At 42.2% G+C, this 17,829-nt stretch overlaps 2 protein-coding genes across 3 annotated transcripts; both read right to left on the reverse strand.

Moving 5' to 3' along the window:
- Nucleotides 1-374: 374 nt before the first annotated feature.
- On the reverse strand, nt 375-2,594 carry LOC122650082 (probable carboxylesterase 15). Of its 2 annotated transcripts, none has more exons than XM_043843383.1 (2): nt 1,899-2,594; nt 375-720 (listed from the first exon to the last, which is right to left on the reverse strand). In XM_043843383.1, exons 1-2 carry the CDS (start codon nt 2,560-2,562, stop codon nt 395-397), a joined length of 990 nt encoding a protein of 329 aa, XP_043699318.1. In that variant the 5' UTR covers nt 2,563-2,594; the 3' UTR covers nt 375-394. The 2 variants fall into 2 exon arrangements, with proteins under 2 accessions (XP_043699318.1, XP_043699317.1); XM_043843382.1 differs by having other exon boundaries at nt 375-710; nt 1,890-2,594.
- Nucleotides 2,595-6,532: 3,938 nt separating this feature from the next.
- LOC122650820 (uncharacterized mitochondrial protein AtMg00810-like) lies at nt 6,533-6,928 on the reverse strand. Its single transcript, XM_043844196.1, has one exon. It carries the CDS (start codon nt 6,926-6,928, stop codon nt 6,533-6,535), a length of 396 nt encoding a protein of 131 aa, XP_043700131.1.
- Nucleotides 6,929-17,829: the final 10,901 nt, after the last annotated feature.

A 17,829-nucleotide genomic window follows, 5' to 3' on the forward strand; every position in this document is an offset into this window, starting at 1 on the left:
ATACAAACCAAATGAAATTGAATGTAGAAAATTGAATCAATCGAACTGATTAGGTTTGATTTTGGTTTGAGGTTATAAAAGTATTCAGTTTCGGTTCAATTACGGTTTATACATATCGTATCTTGAACCGAATTATAACCGAAACCAAACCAATTGATATTCTTAAATCAAATAACAACGTTGCAAATATAACTAAAGCTGACAAAGGCTAGAACCCACCCCGATATGTGTTTTAACGAAAAGAGTATTACATCTACCAATGTACCTTCAAGAATATTTTTCCCACCTCGTAACTACTATCTGAACAGAACTATAAACATTGGAGGACATAGAAAATATGATTTTGCAATAAATATGATGACACTAGGGAAAAAGTGTGTGCAGCAAGTGCAACTCAGCTCTGGTTGCTGGAGTTTTTAGTGATAAATCTTTTGATGATTTCCATCAACTTCTTTGATGCTTCAGAGTTGGGATGGATTACAAAGAAACCATGATCCTCTCTCTCGAATTCGACATACTCTATTTTCTTTCCCCATTCTTTCAATCGTCTTACGAAATCTTCAATCCTGTCCTTTAGTATATCATAGCTACCAACTACTGCCAGGATAGGGTCAAGAGCCACAGGTTCAAGGCTTGGGCAAGCAAGTCCAAACGGGTTCACTGATGGGTGATCTCTTGTCTCTCCAACTGGTATTGACATACTCCAAAACCTGTCCAATATCATTTCATGTTACAAAGTTTCAAATTAATCAAGGTTTTGGGATACTCCCTTATCCATCGCACATCTGACGACTGGCCGCAGTTGGGATGCATACCTGATGCTGCCAGCCGTCAGATGTGCAGTGACCGTCGTTGAATATATTTTTTCCAACGGAGCCTTTTTTTGGTTGTCTATTTTCGGTTTCGGCATTTAAGGTAATAGATATTGCAACGACTTAGAAAACCGTTGCCCTTATTTTTAGAAACAGATTTTGATTTTTGGCAACAGGAAAAAACCGTCGCCAAAAATGAGATTTGTTCTAGTGGTATTAGAACAATAATAATCAATATCATAAGTGGCCCGCTTGAAAAGGAATCTCCGAAGTCCAAACATATTCTTTCATTTTTGCCCCTATTAATTATATGTACCGAGTGGTACTTAAGGTTGTAATTGTAATTCCATAGGGAAGGATTCGAATCTCCGAGTAGCGGGACCAAAACCCAATGCCTTACCGCTTTGCCATGCCCCATTTCGATTTCTATTTGATACAAATAAACTTTAATATCAGTGTTGGTTGTTCGTCAATTCCAATCCAAATATGTATGGAATAGATTAAATTGTTGCTAGGATTTGATACAAGTAGATGTAGAATTAAACTGAATTTATTGATCATTACATATAATTCAATTAAGATATTATAGGAAAGTATCATTCCTTTTATTCTCATTTGAGAATTGAAGGATTTTTGATTGGGTGAGTTTAAAGAAAAAGAATCTCTCTTCTAACGAGATTTGGTGTTAAGTGTCCTATTACAATTATGTTTAGTTAGTATTTGAGTTAAAGTTTAGTTCTATGTCCGATTCCTATTACAAATAGGAATCTTCTCTTTTATTCAACACCAGTATAAATAAAGATTTGGTGGGGGGGGGGCGCTGCTAGAATCGATCTCTTCTCAGTTCTCTCTAGTCAGTCCTTTTTTTCCCCTCATTCCTCTCTCATCTTTCTCTCTTTTGATCCTTTCGTTTACTTGTAATGTCCCGAACGCTGATAGGGCTCAAGACACTACTCTCGCGAGTCCCGACCCAGAAGATCACAAATAAACATATTAAAATAGTCCCAATATCACATACAACACAACAGAAACATAAAACGGAGCCAAAGCGGTGGTGGTGGGGGCTTGAAAAAGTACCTGTCAGAAATCTCCATATCGAACAAACCTTCTTCCCTCCCTCCATCTCTGACCTCAAACGTTGGGTTCCGCCAAAGTAAGCAGACAAATACACATAACCTCTCACTCGAACAGGAGCCAACTCCGGCCATCCCTCTCCGAGTCCAACCGCGAGATGATGAGCGATGTTGCCTCCCGCCGATTCTCCCGAGATAAAAACTCTATTGAAATCGGCGACATCAGTCAACCAGGTGTCGGGATTATCGGAAAGAGCCTGAGCTTGGAGCCACTTAACCGCTGCGAATCCATCTTCGATTGCCGCTGGAAGGCGATTCTCAGGTGCCAGACGATAATCAGGTGAGACAACGATGACTTGAAGGTCTGATGCGAGACGGAAACAGCAGTTTTGATACATGGGCCAAGTGCAAGAGCTGAGGCAGAATCCACCGCCATGGATGTAGTAGAAGATTGGGAGCTTTGTGCTTGTGATAGCAGAAGAGGGCTTGTAGAGACGGAGTTGGAGACCATGAATTGGGTCGAAGGTGACGTCTTTCCAGATCACAGAGCCATCTTCATGGACACCCACGTTGAGGTTTTGCGGATAAGAGCGGACTATAGAGCCGTCACTGTAGACTTGGAGCATTCCACGGTAATCCTCTACCACATAGGGAGTGGTGGCGCTGGTGTTTGACATGTCTGTCTCTGTCTCTCTCTCTCTCTCTCTCTCTCTCTAATGGGGTTCTCTTGAATGGGTTGTTCTTATTTTTCAGATTTAAGTAGATGGGGAAATAATTCTTGCGTTTTCTCTAATGGGGTTGAATGGGTTGTTGTTATTTTTCAGATGCGGGAGAGGATTTGGTAAAACGACAGCTCAAAGAAAATTGAAATTGTACATCCCTCGCAAGACGGTACACTCTCTCTTTCTTTTTATTCACATGTGATATGGAGTGCTGCCCAAGTATTCTCAATATCTCTCCATCTTATAAGGTAATTGTGTTCACATGTGATATGGAATGGTGCCCAAGACTCCTCAAGATCTCTGGGATCGATTTTACATGGAAATTATGTATCCTAATTATATTGTAATATTTACTTTCACACATTATATATTCACCATTGAAAAATCAATGAAATATAGCATAATATTCCAAGTCAACAACATATCACCATGGTTTTTAATCTTAGATTGGATCCGTTGATTTTGGCTTGATCAGATCGATATTGATCGAGACTAATCTTGATATCGATTTGATCCCGTTATACGGACAAGGGTATAAAGGTAAAAAAAAATCTATTTTTTTATAAAAAAGACCAGAGACAAAATTGTCATATTTATCCGAGTTTGAGTGATCCCAATCTAGACGATATCAAGATTATGAACATTGCATATCACTGTTTATATGAGGGACATTTATGACATCACCCCTTAACATGAACACTGGTTTGTGAAGGGGTGTACAATTTAGCTTTTGAGCTGGTGGTTTACCAAACTTCATCACTTTTAAGATTTAAGGAGATGGCAAAATGATTCTTGCGTTTGGATTGTATAACGTCCGTGCTGGCATCATGTGTGGTGGGACGTCCACTGACATCATGCGTGTGGATTGTGCTCCCTCTAGGCGTGAATGGTACAGTCGCCCACATAAATTTTTTTTGCATAAATAATTGAGGAAATTGTTCTGTGCGTGGGAGTGCACTTTCTGAGTTACTGTACCCAAATTTATGGAGGCAAAATGATCATTTCATTCCCATGAAAAACAATAATGACCACCTTATTGATACCATTGCGTGTTCTCCCATGGGCTCTACATGTGCAGAGCCACGCTCCCCCACATAGAACTCAATCTTGCCTAATAATTAATTGTGGTTGTTTGACACTGATGACATAAGCTATTAGCCCATCGGCATCTGTCCTTCCTTACTGTTGTAAAGAGTTTATTAATTGGTTTATTAGGAGTTTATGATCATTAGTGATAATCTAACGGATGAATCTGTATCTGTTAGGCGTGTGTAGGCTTAAGTTGAGTATGCAACATGATATGCTATAGCAACCCAGATCTTCTACAGCGCGCCTATTCATACCATTCAGAGCGGCGCACTGATGAGGTGTGGCACAATGACCGCCTTACCCCTGCCCCAGCGCTTTGCCAGAGTCGAGGTAAGGTGATCATTGTGCCTCACCTCATTAGTGCACTACTTTGGCTGCTTTGGGCAGCACGCCGTAGAGGATCACGAGCCATGCTACAGACGCTCCTAGATCTACAATCCCTCTAGCTATATGTCAGCATATTTACAATCCCTCTAGCTATATGTCAGCATATTTAACTCATTATTTTGTAGTAGGGAAAATTATATGCCCTTCCCCTATACTATGGCTTAATTACATATTCCTTCCTTGGATTTTCTTCAATTACATTTCGAGCCTTTCTAATTTGAAAAATTACTATTACACCCATGCCGTTAGCGTGGTGACATGGCTTTATAATAATTTTTGTAATCCCTAAACTAACCCTATATCCTTGTGAGATGACCGTTTTACCCTTCTTCTTTTTCTTCCTCTTGTTCCTACAATCTCTGATTTTGATATTGAATCAAAATTGGCTTTTGTATTTTTTTTTTTACTGTTGCTGTTTTTACTCAACTCGTACGATGGTGTTGAACATTTTCCAAACTTATAAACTAACAGCAATGAAAAAAAGGGGCAACCACCACCGCGTCTGGTGCCTTAAAAAGGCAGCAACGGAAAAATGTAGAGTTCTCAGAAACCCTAATCCCACCACCAACAATCCACACAGGCACAGTTGCAGCTCTGTTTCCCAAGTTATACCGTATACTAACCGCAAAACCATCATAATCTTTCCAATAATCCTCGAAGAACCCAAAAGTCAAAACCATACTTTCAGAAACCCAACTTTTGTTTTCAGACACTAAAATCTCAAACCCAAGCGGAACCGAAACCATTGGAAAGACCTCATTAAACCCAACAGGCCAAAAACCTAAAATAACAATTACAACTAAAACATAACCCGAACCTTCAAAAGAGTACGTAGCATTTACAGAACGTACCTTCAAAGCACTTGGCGGGTACTCTTGCTTTGAGCTGATTTATCCAAACAGGAGAGAAACAGAGATAAAAATTGAAAGTCGGTGTTAGGACACAAGTATTGGGTTGAAATGCCTTGGATTACCTTGTATTGCATGAGGTATAAATAATACATAGACACCCCAATCGGTTGGGTGATCTATTCAAATCTTTACACCTATTATCACATGTGATAATAGTGTTGGTGATAAAACTCCCAAACACTTACACGCGGGGTACGCATGTGGTGCGAATAGTGCGGGCGTGCCAGAACCTTTGCGTAGGTTCGAACGAGGCCGAGAACAGCCTAATCTGACTCCTTACCAGGCTAGTAGGTATCCTTCCTGCCTGAGTAGATCTAAGGTCTTTTGGGTTAAGCCAACAACCACAGACTATAGCCTGAGCTGCTACTGCTCAAACTGAAAGGAAAGAACTTTGAGACACAAACAACAATGAACTGAAATAGTAAATGCATTAACCAATTATACCAGTTACAAGTGTGAGCCGTGCGCATACACTCCTACTGTCCCTAGTATGTGACTGTACATTCCCTTCAGCCTCAAATGACAACAAGAATTGCAAAAAGAAATGCAGAACAAACAAGTAAAGGCGAAACATAAAGAGAATAGAACAAATGCTAGTTGTCTGGTGTTTTTTGTGTGTCCTCTCACGGATAAGCCCTCCCCCTTATATAAGAAAAGCCTTGGCAGTTATCAGTCTGTGCAATTGCTCCCTCCAAGGCCATCCTCTTCAGTCCATATCTCCCAAGCTCTAATCAGGTGCTGCCACGCAAGCCACCATCCCTGCTCTCACTCCAACTGCTGTAGCAGTGGCGGGACCCACCTTCGCTCTTCTCTGCCCACGCCTTTCACGAGACACGGCTCTGTGCTCAGCACCACCTTCATTCCTGCCACGTGGGCCAGCCCCCAACAGCCAAGGCCAGCCACGTTCCGGCATCCTCTCTCGACCTTGGTCCAACGTCGAGTACCCAGCCTGGCCAGAACCGGGTGGTTTGGGCCGCAAACAAATAGAATATTATACAAGGATATTGCACACATGGCTCACCTAAATTATATTCAATCACAGCTCTAATGATTTTCAATTTGTCTCCAATCAAATCTTCAATTTGTCTTCAATCAAATCCACTGGGTTTCTATATTTGTCCTCAATCACATCCTTAGGGAGTTGAACACTCCATATATGTCCATACACACCCTCAAGTTGGAGGGGAGAGGCAGCGGACCTTCAACTTGTCGCGCATGAATTGGAACTTGGCCGTTGACAGTGCCTTTGTTAGAATGTCAGCTATTTGATCAGTGGTGGAGATGAACTGCACTGACAGCTGTCATTTGGCAACCCGATCCAGGACAAAGTGGAAGTCAATTTCCACGTGCTTGGTCTTAGCATGAAAAACTGGGTTGGCGGAAAAATAAGTGGCTCCAATATTGTCACACCATAAAATTGGAGGTCCACTTATGGAATGGCCAAGTTCATGGAGAAGAGATTCCAGCCATACAAGTTCGGCAGAGGCATCAGCCACAGCCTTGTACTCTGATTCGGTAGAAGAGCGTGCTACTATGCGCTACTTTCTAGAGTTCCAAGACACAAGATTTGGGCCTAAATAAACTGCATATCCACCTGTAGATTTACGGTCCTCAGAGCTACCTGCCCAATCTGCATCAGAGAATGCCTGTAGGATGTTGTCAGTTGACTGTTCTATAAGTAGACCATGAGTCCGGGTGGCCTTGAGATAGCGCAGAATACGTTTCACTAGTGCCCAATGGCCTTCTGTGGGAGCATGCATGTAGTGGCACACCTTGTTGACCGAAAAAGCCACATCAGGTCTTGTGAGAGTCACATAATGAAGAGCCCCAACAACGGATCGATACTGAGTATCATCTTTGAAGGACTCACCCCCTGACTCAAATGGTGTTATTGTGGTGGACATAGGTGTTAGAAGGGGTTTGCAATCGGCCATCCCAGATTTGGTGAGAAGATCATCTATATACCTTGTTTGACATAGCAATATTCCTTGGGGATGTTGATGGACCTCAATCCCAAGGAAAAAATGTAGGTTCCTAAGTCTTTAAGACTGAGTTCAGTGCCCAACTGTTGGATCATGGTAGTAACCTGATCGATATGGTTGCCGGTGATCAGTATGTCATCAACGTAGAACAAGACATATATTCTAGTGGGGCTAGTGATGTATATGAACAAGGATGGATCAATCTTGGAGGCATTGAACCCTACTTTCTCAAGGAATTGTGATAACCTTTGGAACCAAGCCTGAGGGGCTTGTTTGAGCCCATATAGGGAGCGATGTAGCCGACATACATGATTGGGGTAATTGGGAACTGTGAAGCCTTGAGGTTGAGTCATGCAATCCTCTTCTTTGAGGACACCATGAAGAAATGCATTTCGAACATCTAATTGACAACTCCAGCCCTATGAAACTGCAATCGCAAGAATGGTGTGAATTGTTGTGGGTTTCACAATGGGGCTAAATGTCTCAGTATAGTCAATTCCTGGTTGCTGGTGATATCCTTTGGCTACCAACCGGGATTTAAACCGTTCCAGACAACCATCCGCCTATCGTTTAATATGATAAACCCATTTCGAACCAATAATATTCAGTCCAGGTGTATTGGGGACTTAGGTCCATGTCCCATTCCAAACCAGTGCATTAAATTCCTCTACCAGTGCTGCTCTCCATTCTGGGCTTTGTTTGGCTTGGGTGTAGCAAGTAGGTTCAGTCACTTGGAGAGATGAGGTGAGGGCGATGGGTGCACCATGCTTGGAGCGTAGCCTCATTGGGTGGGGATGTGGTGGTGGGTTGGCGGGTTCCAGGGGTACTGTGTGTTGGTATAGGTCAGTGAGGGACCGAGTACGCTGAGGTGGTGGTGTTATGCCGTTGTTGCCAAGGGTGAGAGGCCTGGTTTGGTCTTGGCCGATGGAGGGAGGGTCGCGTAGAGGGTTAGATGAATCAGATGAGGGGGCTTGGTGATTTGGAGAAGGTGAGGTGGGTTGGGTATTTGGTGTTGGTGGATGTGTAGCTGGCATGGTAGGGTGGGGGGGGGGGGAGAGGTGAGATTGTGGACCGTTATGGTGGCCCATGGCGAGGGAGTGGGGTTGGGATTTGGGCTTGTCAATGAGGTACCATTACAGGATGTTTTCGCAAATGGAAATTGAGATTCGTCAAATCGCACATGTCTAGCAATGTAGATACGGTTTCCTGCTAGATCGAGACATCTATAGCCAGTATGGGAAGGGCTATAACCCAAAAATACACATGGGGCAGATCGAAAATCCTTTTTATGTTTATTATATGGGCGAAGGTAGGGAAAACACAAACAGCCAAAAGTTCTTAGAAATGAATAATCTGGTTGTTTATGGTGGACCAATTGGAATGGGGTGAGATCATGGGATGCACTAGAGGGCATTCTATTGATTAGGTAAACAGCGGTTTCGAACGCATAGTGCCAAAATTGCCTTGGAATGCTACCATGGGCCATTAGAGTTAGGCCGGTTTTAGTGATATGATGGTGACGTCTTTCTATAGCACCCTGTTGGTGATGGGTGTGGGGAGCTGATACACGATGGCTAATACCCAATGTGGCAAAATAAATGGGAAGAGTTCTGTACTCACCCCCCAGTCAATTTGGATAGCCTTCATTTGGCGTGAAAATAAACGTTCCACAAGTGCTTTAAACTGGGTAAAAATCCAAAAAATGTCTGATTTATTGATAAGAGGGAAAAACCAAATGTATTTGGGGTTATCGTCCATGAAAATAACATAATAACGAAACCCTTCAGGGGAAGGGGTGGGTGAGGGACCCCACACATCACTATAAACTAAATCAAGGGGAAAGGTGCTAATAGAGGGGGAGGGACCAAAGGGAAGGCGGCTTGCTTTGCCCAAATGGCAAGCGGAACAGGAGGAGCCTAACTTGGAAGATTCATAGGTTAATTTATTGACACGAAGCATGTAGCGGAGAAGATGTTCATTTGGATGTCCTAAACGGCGGTGTCACCCATCAATAGACATTCTTTCAGCAATATTGGCACTAGGTGGTGATGATGGAGATAAGGTGTAGAGCCCATTGCTACTCGGTCCGAAAAGAACTATTTGCCGTGTTACCTGATCCTTAACAAAAAAATGAGAGGGGTGAAATTCAAAATAAACCCCATTATCCTAGGCAAACTTCTGAACAGATAATAAAGGCTTAGAAACATTAGGAACATGCAGTGCATTATATAAAGCAAAAGATTTGTGAGAAGAGGGAGAGGTGAGATGGGTAGATCCAATGTGCAATATGCAAAGTGTCTTACCATTTCCCACTTGCAATTTATCCGAGCCGGTATAAGCCTCATAGTTTGAAAGGGACTACAGATCGGGTGTGACATGGTGGGATGTGCCGGTATCGGGATACCAGGTCAAGGAGTAAAGTGGCGAGGTGGGTGGGGTGGGGAGGAGCGGTGGGTTTGGGTTGGGATAGTAGGATGGTGATGGGAGGGTGTTGGCGGTGAAGGCAGCAGGAGCCGTATAACTTGGATGGGTCAAATAGGTGTTGGTGGTCGGTCCTTGGTTTTGATTTCTATAGTAACAATTGGCAGCAACATGATTTGTTCTATGGAAAATCAAGCACCCTTGTCGATTCCCAAATGGAGATCTTCCACCACGACCACGACCAAACCCACGCCAATGCCCCCCACGAAACTGTGAAGAGCCACGGTTTAGAGGGGATTGCATAGGCTGTGTGGTACGGTTGGCATAATTGACAGTAGGGGAAGAGCTATCATTGATATTCAGGCCTTGTATTGTGTTGGAGCAAAGAAATTCATGACATAACAATAGGGCATGGAGGTCATCCTAATTAATGGGATCAACACGGCTAAGGAGGGAGGGCACAATATCTTGAAGATTTGGTAGCAATGCCCTGAAGATATGCATATTAAAGGCTGCAGTGGCGATAGGTTCCCCAGCGGTTGCGAGTTCATCATAGATAAGCTTGGCTCGTTGGAGAAAATTGGTGACAGATTCATCAGGATGTTGAGACAGTTGATGTAGGCTGAGATTCAGCGACATCATTCTTGTATTGGAGGCTGATCCAAAAGCAATATGAAGGCAGTCCCATAGTTCTCGGCCAGTGTTCTTACCAATAATTAGTGGGTAGGGCGGAGATGAGAAATGAGAGAAGGAAGGCATCATTGTGCATCCAAACTGCCACGGCTTCTGTGTCTGTTGCAGCAGGACATATGTCCGATCCATCAATGTGACCATAGAGTTTGTGAGCCTTTAGAAAGGGTATGATCTGAGCTTTCCAATATAAATAGTTCTTAGAGTTTAATTTCAGAGAAAGATGATGATGGGTTGAACTGAGAGATGGAGGAGTGATGGTGGTTGTAATGGGGAGAGAGGTTGAGAGGGGAAGAGAGGATGAAAGAGGGGAGGATGCCATCGTTGCTGTGTTGTGTTGGGAAGAGAGGATGAAAGAGGGGAGGATGCCATCGTTGCTGTGTTGTGTTGGGAAGAGAGAATGAAGAAATGAAAGGGAAGAGGAGATCGTTTCTGTTTTGAGAGGGACTAGGAGATAGAAAGAATAGGTGAAAAGGGAGAGGGGAATAGGAAATCCGATTGGGGTGGAGAATTTGATTGGAAAAGATATGATAGAGGGGAGTTTAGGTAGAAGAATTTTGAAGAAAAGGAAGGTGAAAGAGCCTTAGCTCTGATACCATGTTAGGACACAAGTATTGGGTTGAAATGCCTTGGATTACCTTGTATTGCATGAGGTATAAATAATACATGGACACCCCAATCGGTTGGGTGATCTATACAAATCTTTACAAATCTTTACACCTATTATACAAGGATATGCACACATGGCTTGCCTAAATTATATTCAATCACAGCTCTAATGATCTTCAATTTGTCTCCAATCAAATCTTCAATTTGTCTTCAATCAAATCCACTGGGTTTCTATATTTGTCTTCAATCACATCCTTAGGGAGTTGAACACTCCATATACGTCCATAGTCGGCGACTGAGGTTATGGTTTGGGAGTGAGAGAGACAGAAGACTGGAAGGACTAATATAGCAGTGAATGCATTAGAAAAAAAGGATTCTAATTACACATGATGTGATTTGTTAAATCAATTTCTATTGTTCAGATTTTTTGTAACTCCCATCTTCTTTTTTTTTTTTAAGTCTTAGGATTCTATTTACTTGGCATTGCAAAATGAAGAGACAGAGATGAGAGGAAAGGGAGAGTGAAACCGTGAGAGGAGAGAGATTAAAATTTAGGAGAATCAAAAAACAGAAAAAGAGGCGTGGAGAAATATTTTGGGGTTTTTTAAGAAAGAGGGTTATAGGGGTTTGGTTTTCAGTGAAAATGGGTTGGAGCCCCAAACTCTCCTGGTTTTCTATATACTTTTCATTTCTTGCACCTGCGACGTGGTCCTGCCAGTTAAGAAATTTCCTCAGTGAAAATTTCCACCGACGGCGCCGGCAGTTGTGGTGGTGGTGGTGGTGGTTCTGGCAGTGGAGGAGGAAAAATGGTATTTTAGATTGAAGATGAAGAAAATGGTAGCATTGTAATTTTATTTTTGATGTTTTTATATAAGGGTAAAATAATATTTTCTAGACTAAAATTAACAGCAGACTAACACCGTCGACCAGAGGAGGTCTGGGTGTAATTGGAGAAAATTCAAAGGAAGAATGTATAATTAGGCCATAGTATAGGAGAGGGGCAAGTAATTTTCCCTTTATACTAATTTTTTTTGGCTAAAGGTTAGCTAAGTGTGTATTAAAATAAGGAAAAAATACAAGTTCCTTTGGGTCCCCTAGTTGGGGACTCCAGAGATGCAAAACCAACAAATGGCTCTATGCCATTCAAAAAGGAAAGCTATTTGTAGGGCATCCCTGAAATCCCACCTTCGGCATTGCCATTAACAGGAAATCAAGGGAGTACTCCTACACTAGCACAAATAATCTAAGGCAGCCGTTCAACAGAATCGGAATCGACTCCTCTCTTGCACGTCCCATTCAATCTCATAGTGGGCAAAAAGTGGGGCTTCATCCCATTGTTGGGTGGTGTGAGTTGATGCACTTCTTTTAGCAATAATATCTGCAACGGTGTTGGCTTCTCTACAGCTATGAGAGATTTTCCATCTGATGCCTCAGAGGTAGTTTGCTGCACCAAGCCAAGCTTGCTTGAATTTCCAAGGGATGTTCCCATTTTTAACCGCTATCACAATTACTTCTGCGTCGCTTTCAATCCACAGGCGTTCGATGCTTTTGTCTCTTTATACTAATTTGTTTCCGCATTGATGATATACAAGACCTAATTCTATTAGAAGTTACTGTTCATTTTCTGTGTGAAGAAAGGCAAGAAATCTTTTAAGACTTTTTAATCAATTTTGAGAGGTCATTGTTCATTGAAAGAAGCATGCTTTATTTGTGGCATGGAAAGAAACTTATATTGTCTGCAGCATAGTTGGAAAACCAGGTTTAGACTCGGTAAAACCTATTTGAGAGTCACGTAGAATCGGCCAGGATAAAAAAAAGGGTTTTTTACAATTACCATCCCAAAAACTTTGATATCTACTATTACCCCCCTAAAAACTTTCAAATAACTATTACCCTCTCCTGTTGCATACTAATAACTAACTGACCCCCACCGTTACATTTCGGTAACGGAGAGGATTAGTCGTGACAATGTGCCGTTGTCACGGATTTTCTAGGACCAAAATGCCCTTTTGGGATGGTTATTGTAAAAAAAACCCCACCCCATCACCGTCCCTTCTCCTCCTCCTTCTCCTCCTTCACCTTCTTCTTCTTCTTCCTCCTCCTCTGCAACCCCAAACCTTGTTTTCTCCACTTGAAGGGGGGGGGGGGGGGCTTTGCTTTAAGGATTTGAACGAATCGAGATTCAATTTCACCAGAGAAAACAGAGTCCCAAATATTTGATGAAATCACTATGAAATGAAATAGCCTTCTGCCTAGTATCGGACATGGTATTAAAAATATGCAGAGCCGCTATTGAAGGAGGGATCTTCTGCTAAGTGATCTGAGACGTCGTTTCAGATGCTGTAATGGCGATTCGGAATTTCGGATATGACAGCCAGTGCTACTTGGCTTGAAGGGTTGGGGGGGGGGGGGTGGGGGCGGGGGCGAACTGGCAATTAAGAGTTCAGAGTTCAGGCAAGGAGGGATAGCGGGAGTGCACATTTTTTTAGCTATTAAGCTCCACAAGGACCGGTGCGAGATTCACCATCAGAGATTCAGAGATAAATACAATGTAATAGGCAAGGTTCGAATTTGGATCCATTGTAAAACTATTAACAGAAATGAAGATCTCTGCTCTTTTTCTAAGATTGAATACTTGAAATTCCCGATAAAAAAATTTCCCTATTCCAACCCCCATCGCTCCAACTCGATCCAGCTTCTAATTATTTTTTTTAGATTTTTAATTCCATCAGGATGAAGGCGTTCATAACAAAGGCGACATGGCCAGTTGACCACAGCTTGCTGTATCTATTGCAGTTGGAGACTTGGAGGGGAAACGCCTCGCACGTACTTTTATTTTTTGTTTTACTGCAAAACTTAGCCGGCAAAGGAATAACAGCACATAATCACGGCTATTTTGATCAGAAATCCGACTAATTTAGCCCGGCACAGATGGAATTCACTGGGACTTCATGCATTTCAGCATTGACCGGTCCATTTCGTTCCCTTTCTAATTTTTCCATTTCATTTTTTCTTGGAGAAAACAAGGTTTGGGGTTGCAGAGGAGGAAGAAGAAGAAGGAGAAGAAAGAGGAGAAGGAGAAGGGATGGTGATAGGGTGGGGTTTTTTTTTACAATTACCACTTCAAAAGGGCATTTTGGTCCTAGAAAATCCATGACAACGGCACATTGTCATGACTAACTCTCTCCGTTACGGAAATGTAACGGTGGGGTCAGTTAGTTATTAGTATGTAACAGGGGAGGGTAATAGTTATTTGAAAGTTTTTAAGGGGGTAATAATAGATATCGAAGTTTTTGGGATGGTAATTGTAAAAAACCCTAAAATAAATGATCAGAATAGTTCTGAGTTTGCCCGAGTCACAAGAGACTAGGTGTTTCTACCCGAGTCAACTAAAACCCGCCGAGTCCATACATCTCTCTTGGCTCTATCTCTCCATCTCGTCTCTCTCTCTCTCTCTCTCTCTCTCTCTCTCTCTCTCTCTCTCTTGAAGGGGTTTATGAAGAGTCATTGATTCATGTTCCTTCATTGACAAGTACCATTGTAATAATAATTATTGTTCAAAACTGCACTACGGCACACCAAGTAATTTCACTATTTTCCATATCACAGTGGAGATCATGCGGTTCCAAGTTCCAACTCATGATGAAGGAGAAGAAAATAGTATTGTTATTGGAGAAAGTTTGGTTTTAATTGAGATTAATTACTGAATTAATTATTGTAGTTCTGGACACACAAGAGGTTTGTGAATCGTCATTGAATGGTCATTTGATTCTTCTTCCTTGAAGGGGTTTTGAAGGGTCATTTGACTGGTAGTTTTGAATGGTCATCGCATGAACCAAATGATTGTTCAGAAATTAATTACTATAAATAACTCCATTCATCAATAATGCTCCTTCTCAATGATGCCTAATTAGTGCTACGTATTATGCTTAAATTAATGTTAATAATAATAATAATAATAATAATATAAAAAACGTAACTAAGTTTAGCTCGTCCGAATTACCAGGTTGTGAAGAAGACGACTCAAGTAAAAAAAACCTAGTTTTCCAACTATGGATGAGGAATCCATTGTGCATGCTTTGTTTCGGTGTTCTTTTTCCTCTTCATGTTGGTTGGCTTCCCCTTTCAGTTTGGACACTTCTTCCTTTCAAGGTAATGATTTTAAAGATTTGATTTGCTTCTTGTTTGATAAGTATCAGGATGTTCCAGACCAACTTGACTATTATATCCAATGGTCATCTCTTCTTTGGCAAATCTGGAAAACCAGAAATAAGGTAGTTTTTAACTTTGAAAATCTGAATCTTGCTGCCACCATCAAAGCTTTTAATCATACTGTGGAAGAAGGTAGACTGGGTATAAGCTGATTTCTTAATCCTCATTTGCCCATTACTAATCCTTCTTCTTACTGCTTGTCTTTTGATTTCAGCATGCCTGTATCTTCTCCAACTTTTGTACTGGTTTTCACTGATGGGGCATGGAACAATAAGTCAATGAAAGGTGGAAGGGGGGGAATTCTTTTCGATGGTGTTAAGCGTTTCATTGCGGCTAAATGCAAGGCTGGTTCGAGTATCTCAGTAGTACCTATGGAGGCAGAAAGTGTTCGTGATGCACTACTGCTAGCTAGCAGCATGGGTTTTCCAAACCTGGTTTTATTCTCAGATTGCCAGGCCCTTGTCAACTCTCTTAACGGGATCCCATCCTCCCTTGATTGGGCTGCACTCTCTATTGTGGAGGACATTTTATCTATTTCCTCAAGGTTTATAAACGTTGAGTTTCGTTTTGTCCCTAGATCTTTGAATAAGGAAGCTCACTTCCTTGCAACAGGAGCTTCTAAATTTGCTTTATCTAGAACTTGGTGGCCTAAGCCACCTCCTTTTCTTGTAAATATGACTTTTCTCAGCGGGAGATCCTCCTCTGCTGATTTTCTTTAATATAAGATTAGTCTCTTGTCCTAAAAAAAGAAACTATGGTCTATAGTTCAAAATTAATTGTAGAGAGAATGTTTTCTATGCCGTTGGCGCAGGTTGCGCTCAGACACATGGGGGTGGGCAAAATAACCACCTTACCCCCTGAATGGCACTGGCTGCGCTGTTGCATAGAGAACATCATCCCTTAATTGTAAATCTATGATGAGAGTGTCCAATTCAAATCACCACAAGACAGAACATCCCCTTTATTTTATTTTTTTATTCTTAAATTAAAAGAATAAAGTTATATTTGATGTTTTCGCATCCACCGTTTGTGATTTAGTAATAAGCTCACCCATATGAAAAAGTGATTGACTTTGTCAATTTGAAGACGAACCAGAGATTAATGTTTGAGTTTTCTTGCTAAGGTTCAAAGTTTGTCCACTTGGAGGGTGTGGAGGGTCTATTTGCTCACTCTGCCCAATCATGTTAAAGCCTGAACCCCTCCCACTCTCGCCATCATGATTGAAGCTTTGCCTAGGCCCATAGGCAGAATATTGCTCTCTCTACGGGGGAATTCAATTTCTTCACCAAAAAAAAAGCTGGGGAATTCAATAGTAGCATCTCCTCTCAAATTAGAATGTTGCTGTTGGTAGAAAACTACTTGAGTCGTGTTCTGTTCACAGGTGGATAAAGACCCATCTGTTCATGCATCATTCAACTGAAGCTTTCCTCATCCAAAGTGGCAGAGCAACTATCCATAACCATCAAGTAACATCACTATTGACCAATATAGCCGTTACCATTCTAGTAACGCGCTATATTAGCTATCCTCAGTCACCTTATTTGTATAAACCTCTTACCATTAACCACCACATGTGATAATAGAAATCTTCTATTGTTATCACATGTGAGATATAACAACTTCCATCCTTATCACATATACATCCCATATAGAATTCTAACCCTAATGGGTCACCTTGTAACTATATATATTACTCTTGTAACAATTGGATTTCAGGAATGGAAACACAACCTATTATCACAACATGGTATCAGAGCCGCATAAGCTCAAATGAGCGCACAACCCTCTTTTCTCTTTTTTTCTTTTCTATTTGTTCTTCCTTCTACTCTAGCCATGCCAGACGATGGTGCCCTTGAAGATGCTTCCTTAGGCAGTGTTTTGCCTGTCACCTCTCCTACATCCATCGGACCCCCCTCTTTGCATCATGCGCATCGCAATATCTCGGTAAAACTTACTTTCAAGAACTATCTCTTCTGGTGCACTCAACTTGAACCATTCCTTGATGGCCAAGGATTGTTTGGATACGTTGATGGATCTCACCCTTGCCCAACCGATTTTGATGGTGCTACCCAATGGCGCCGACAAGACTCTCTTATTTGCAGCTTGCTAATTGCCTCACTTTCTGAAGAAGTGTTTCCACAGATCCTTGGCAAGCGTAATAGTAAAGACATATGGGATTCCCTCCACACTGCCTACTCCTTTCCCTCTGAGAGTCGACTTATGTCCCTCACTATGGCTATGCAAGATCTATAGCAGCAACCGGATGAGTCGGTATCTGTCTTCCTCAGCCGTGCCAAGTCCATCTCTAAAGAATTAAGTGCTACTAGGCAGCCTCTACGCCCCAGTGCCTTTAACTTGCACGTCTTTCGTGGTCTCATGCCTGAGTTCTCTAAGATTGTATCTTCTCTTCTCACACGCACGACACCCATTACATATGACGATTTGCACTCCATGTTGTTAAGCCATGAATTTCTTCAAGGCACAAGGCTCACAAAGCTCTCTGTCACTGATTCTTCAAAGACCAATGTCGCTCCGTCAGCAAATACTATGCAACGCACCCCACCCAATCAAGACTCATGGTCTAGCCGTGGGGGTGGGGCTCCCTACCATGGGCGTGGGGTCCACGGGAGCTCCAACGGTGTCATTGGTGCAACCATGACACCCATGACCTAGCCCAGTGCTTTTCTAAACCCAGGAACCCTAACCAACAGTCCTATCGTCCCCAACCTCCCTTCCATTATCAACCACCATCCAACCCTTCCGCCAACTATACCCATTACCCATCGTCTTCCCAACCACCTCTACTACCCACTCCACCTTACCCACCGACCTCTCACCTCATTTGGTACCCGAATACTGGAGCAGCCCACCATGTGACACCGGACATTTAATCATTATCGGCCTATGATCCATATATAGGT

This window comes from Telopea speciosissima, chromosome 2 (genome assembly GCF_018873765.1).
Source record: "Telopea speciosissima isolate NSW1024214 ecotype Mountain lineage chromosome 2, Tspe_v1, whole genome shotgun sequence".
NCBI classification, from domain to species: Eukaryota; Viridiplantae; Streptophyta; class Magnoliopsida; order Proteales; family Proteaceae; genus Telopea; species Telopea speciosissima.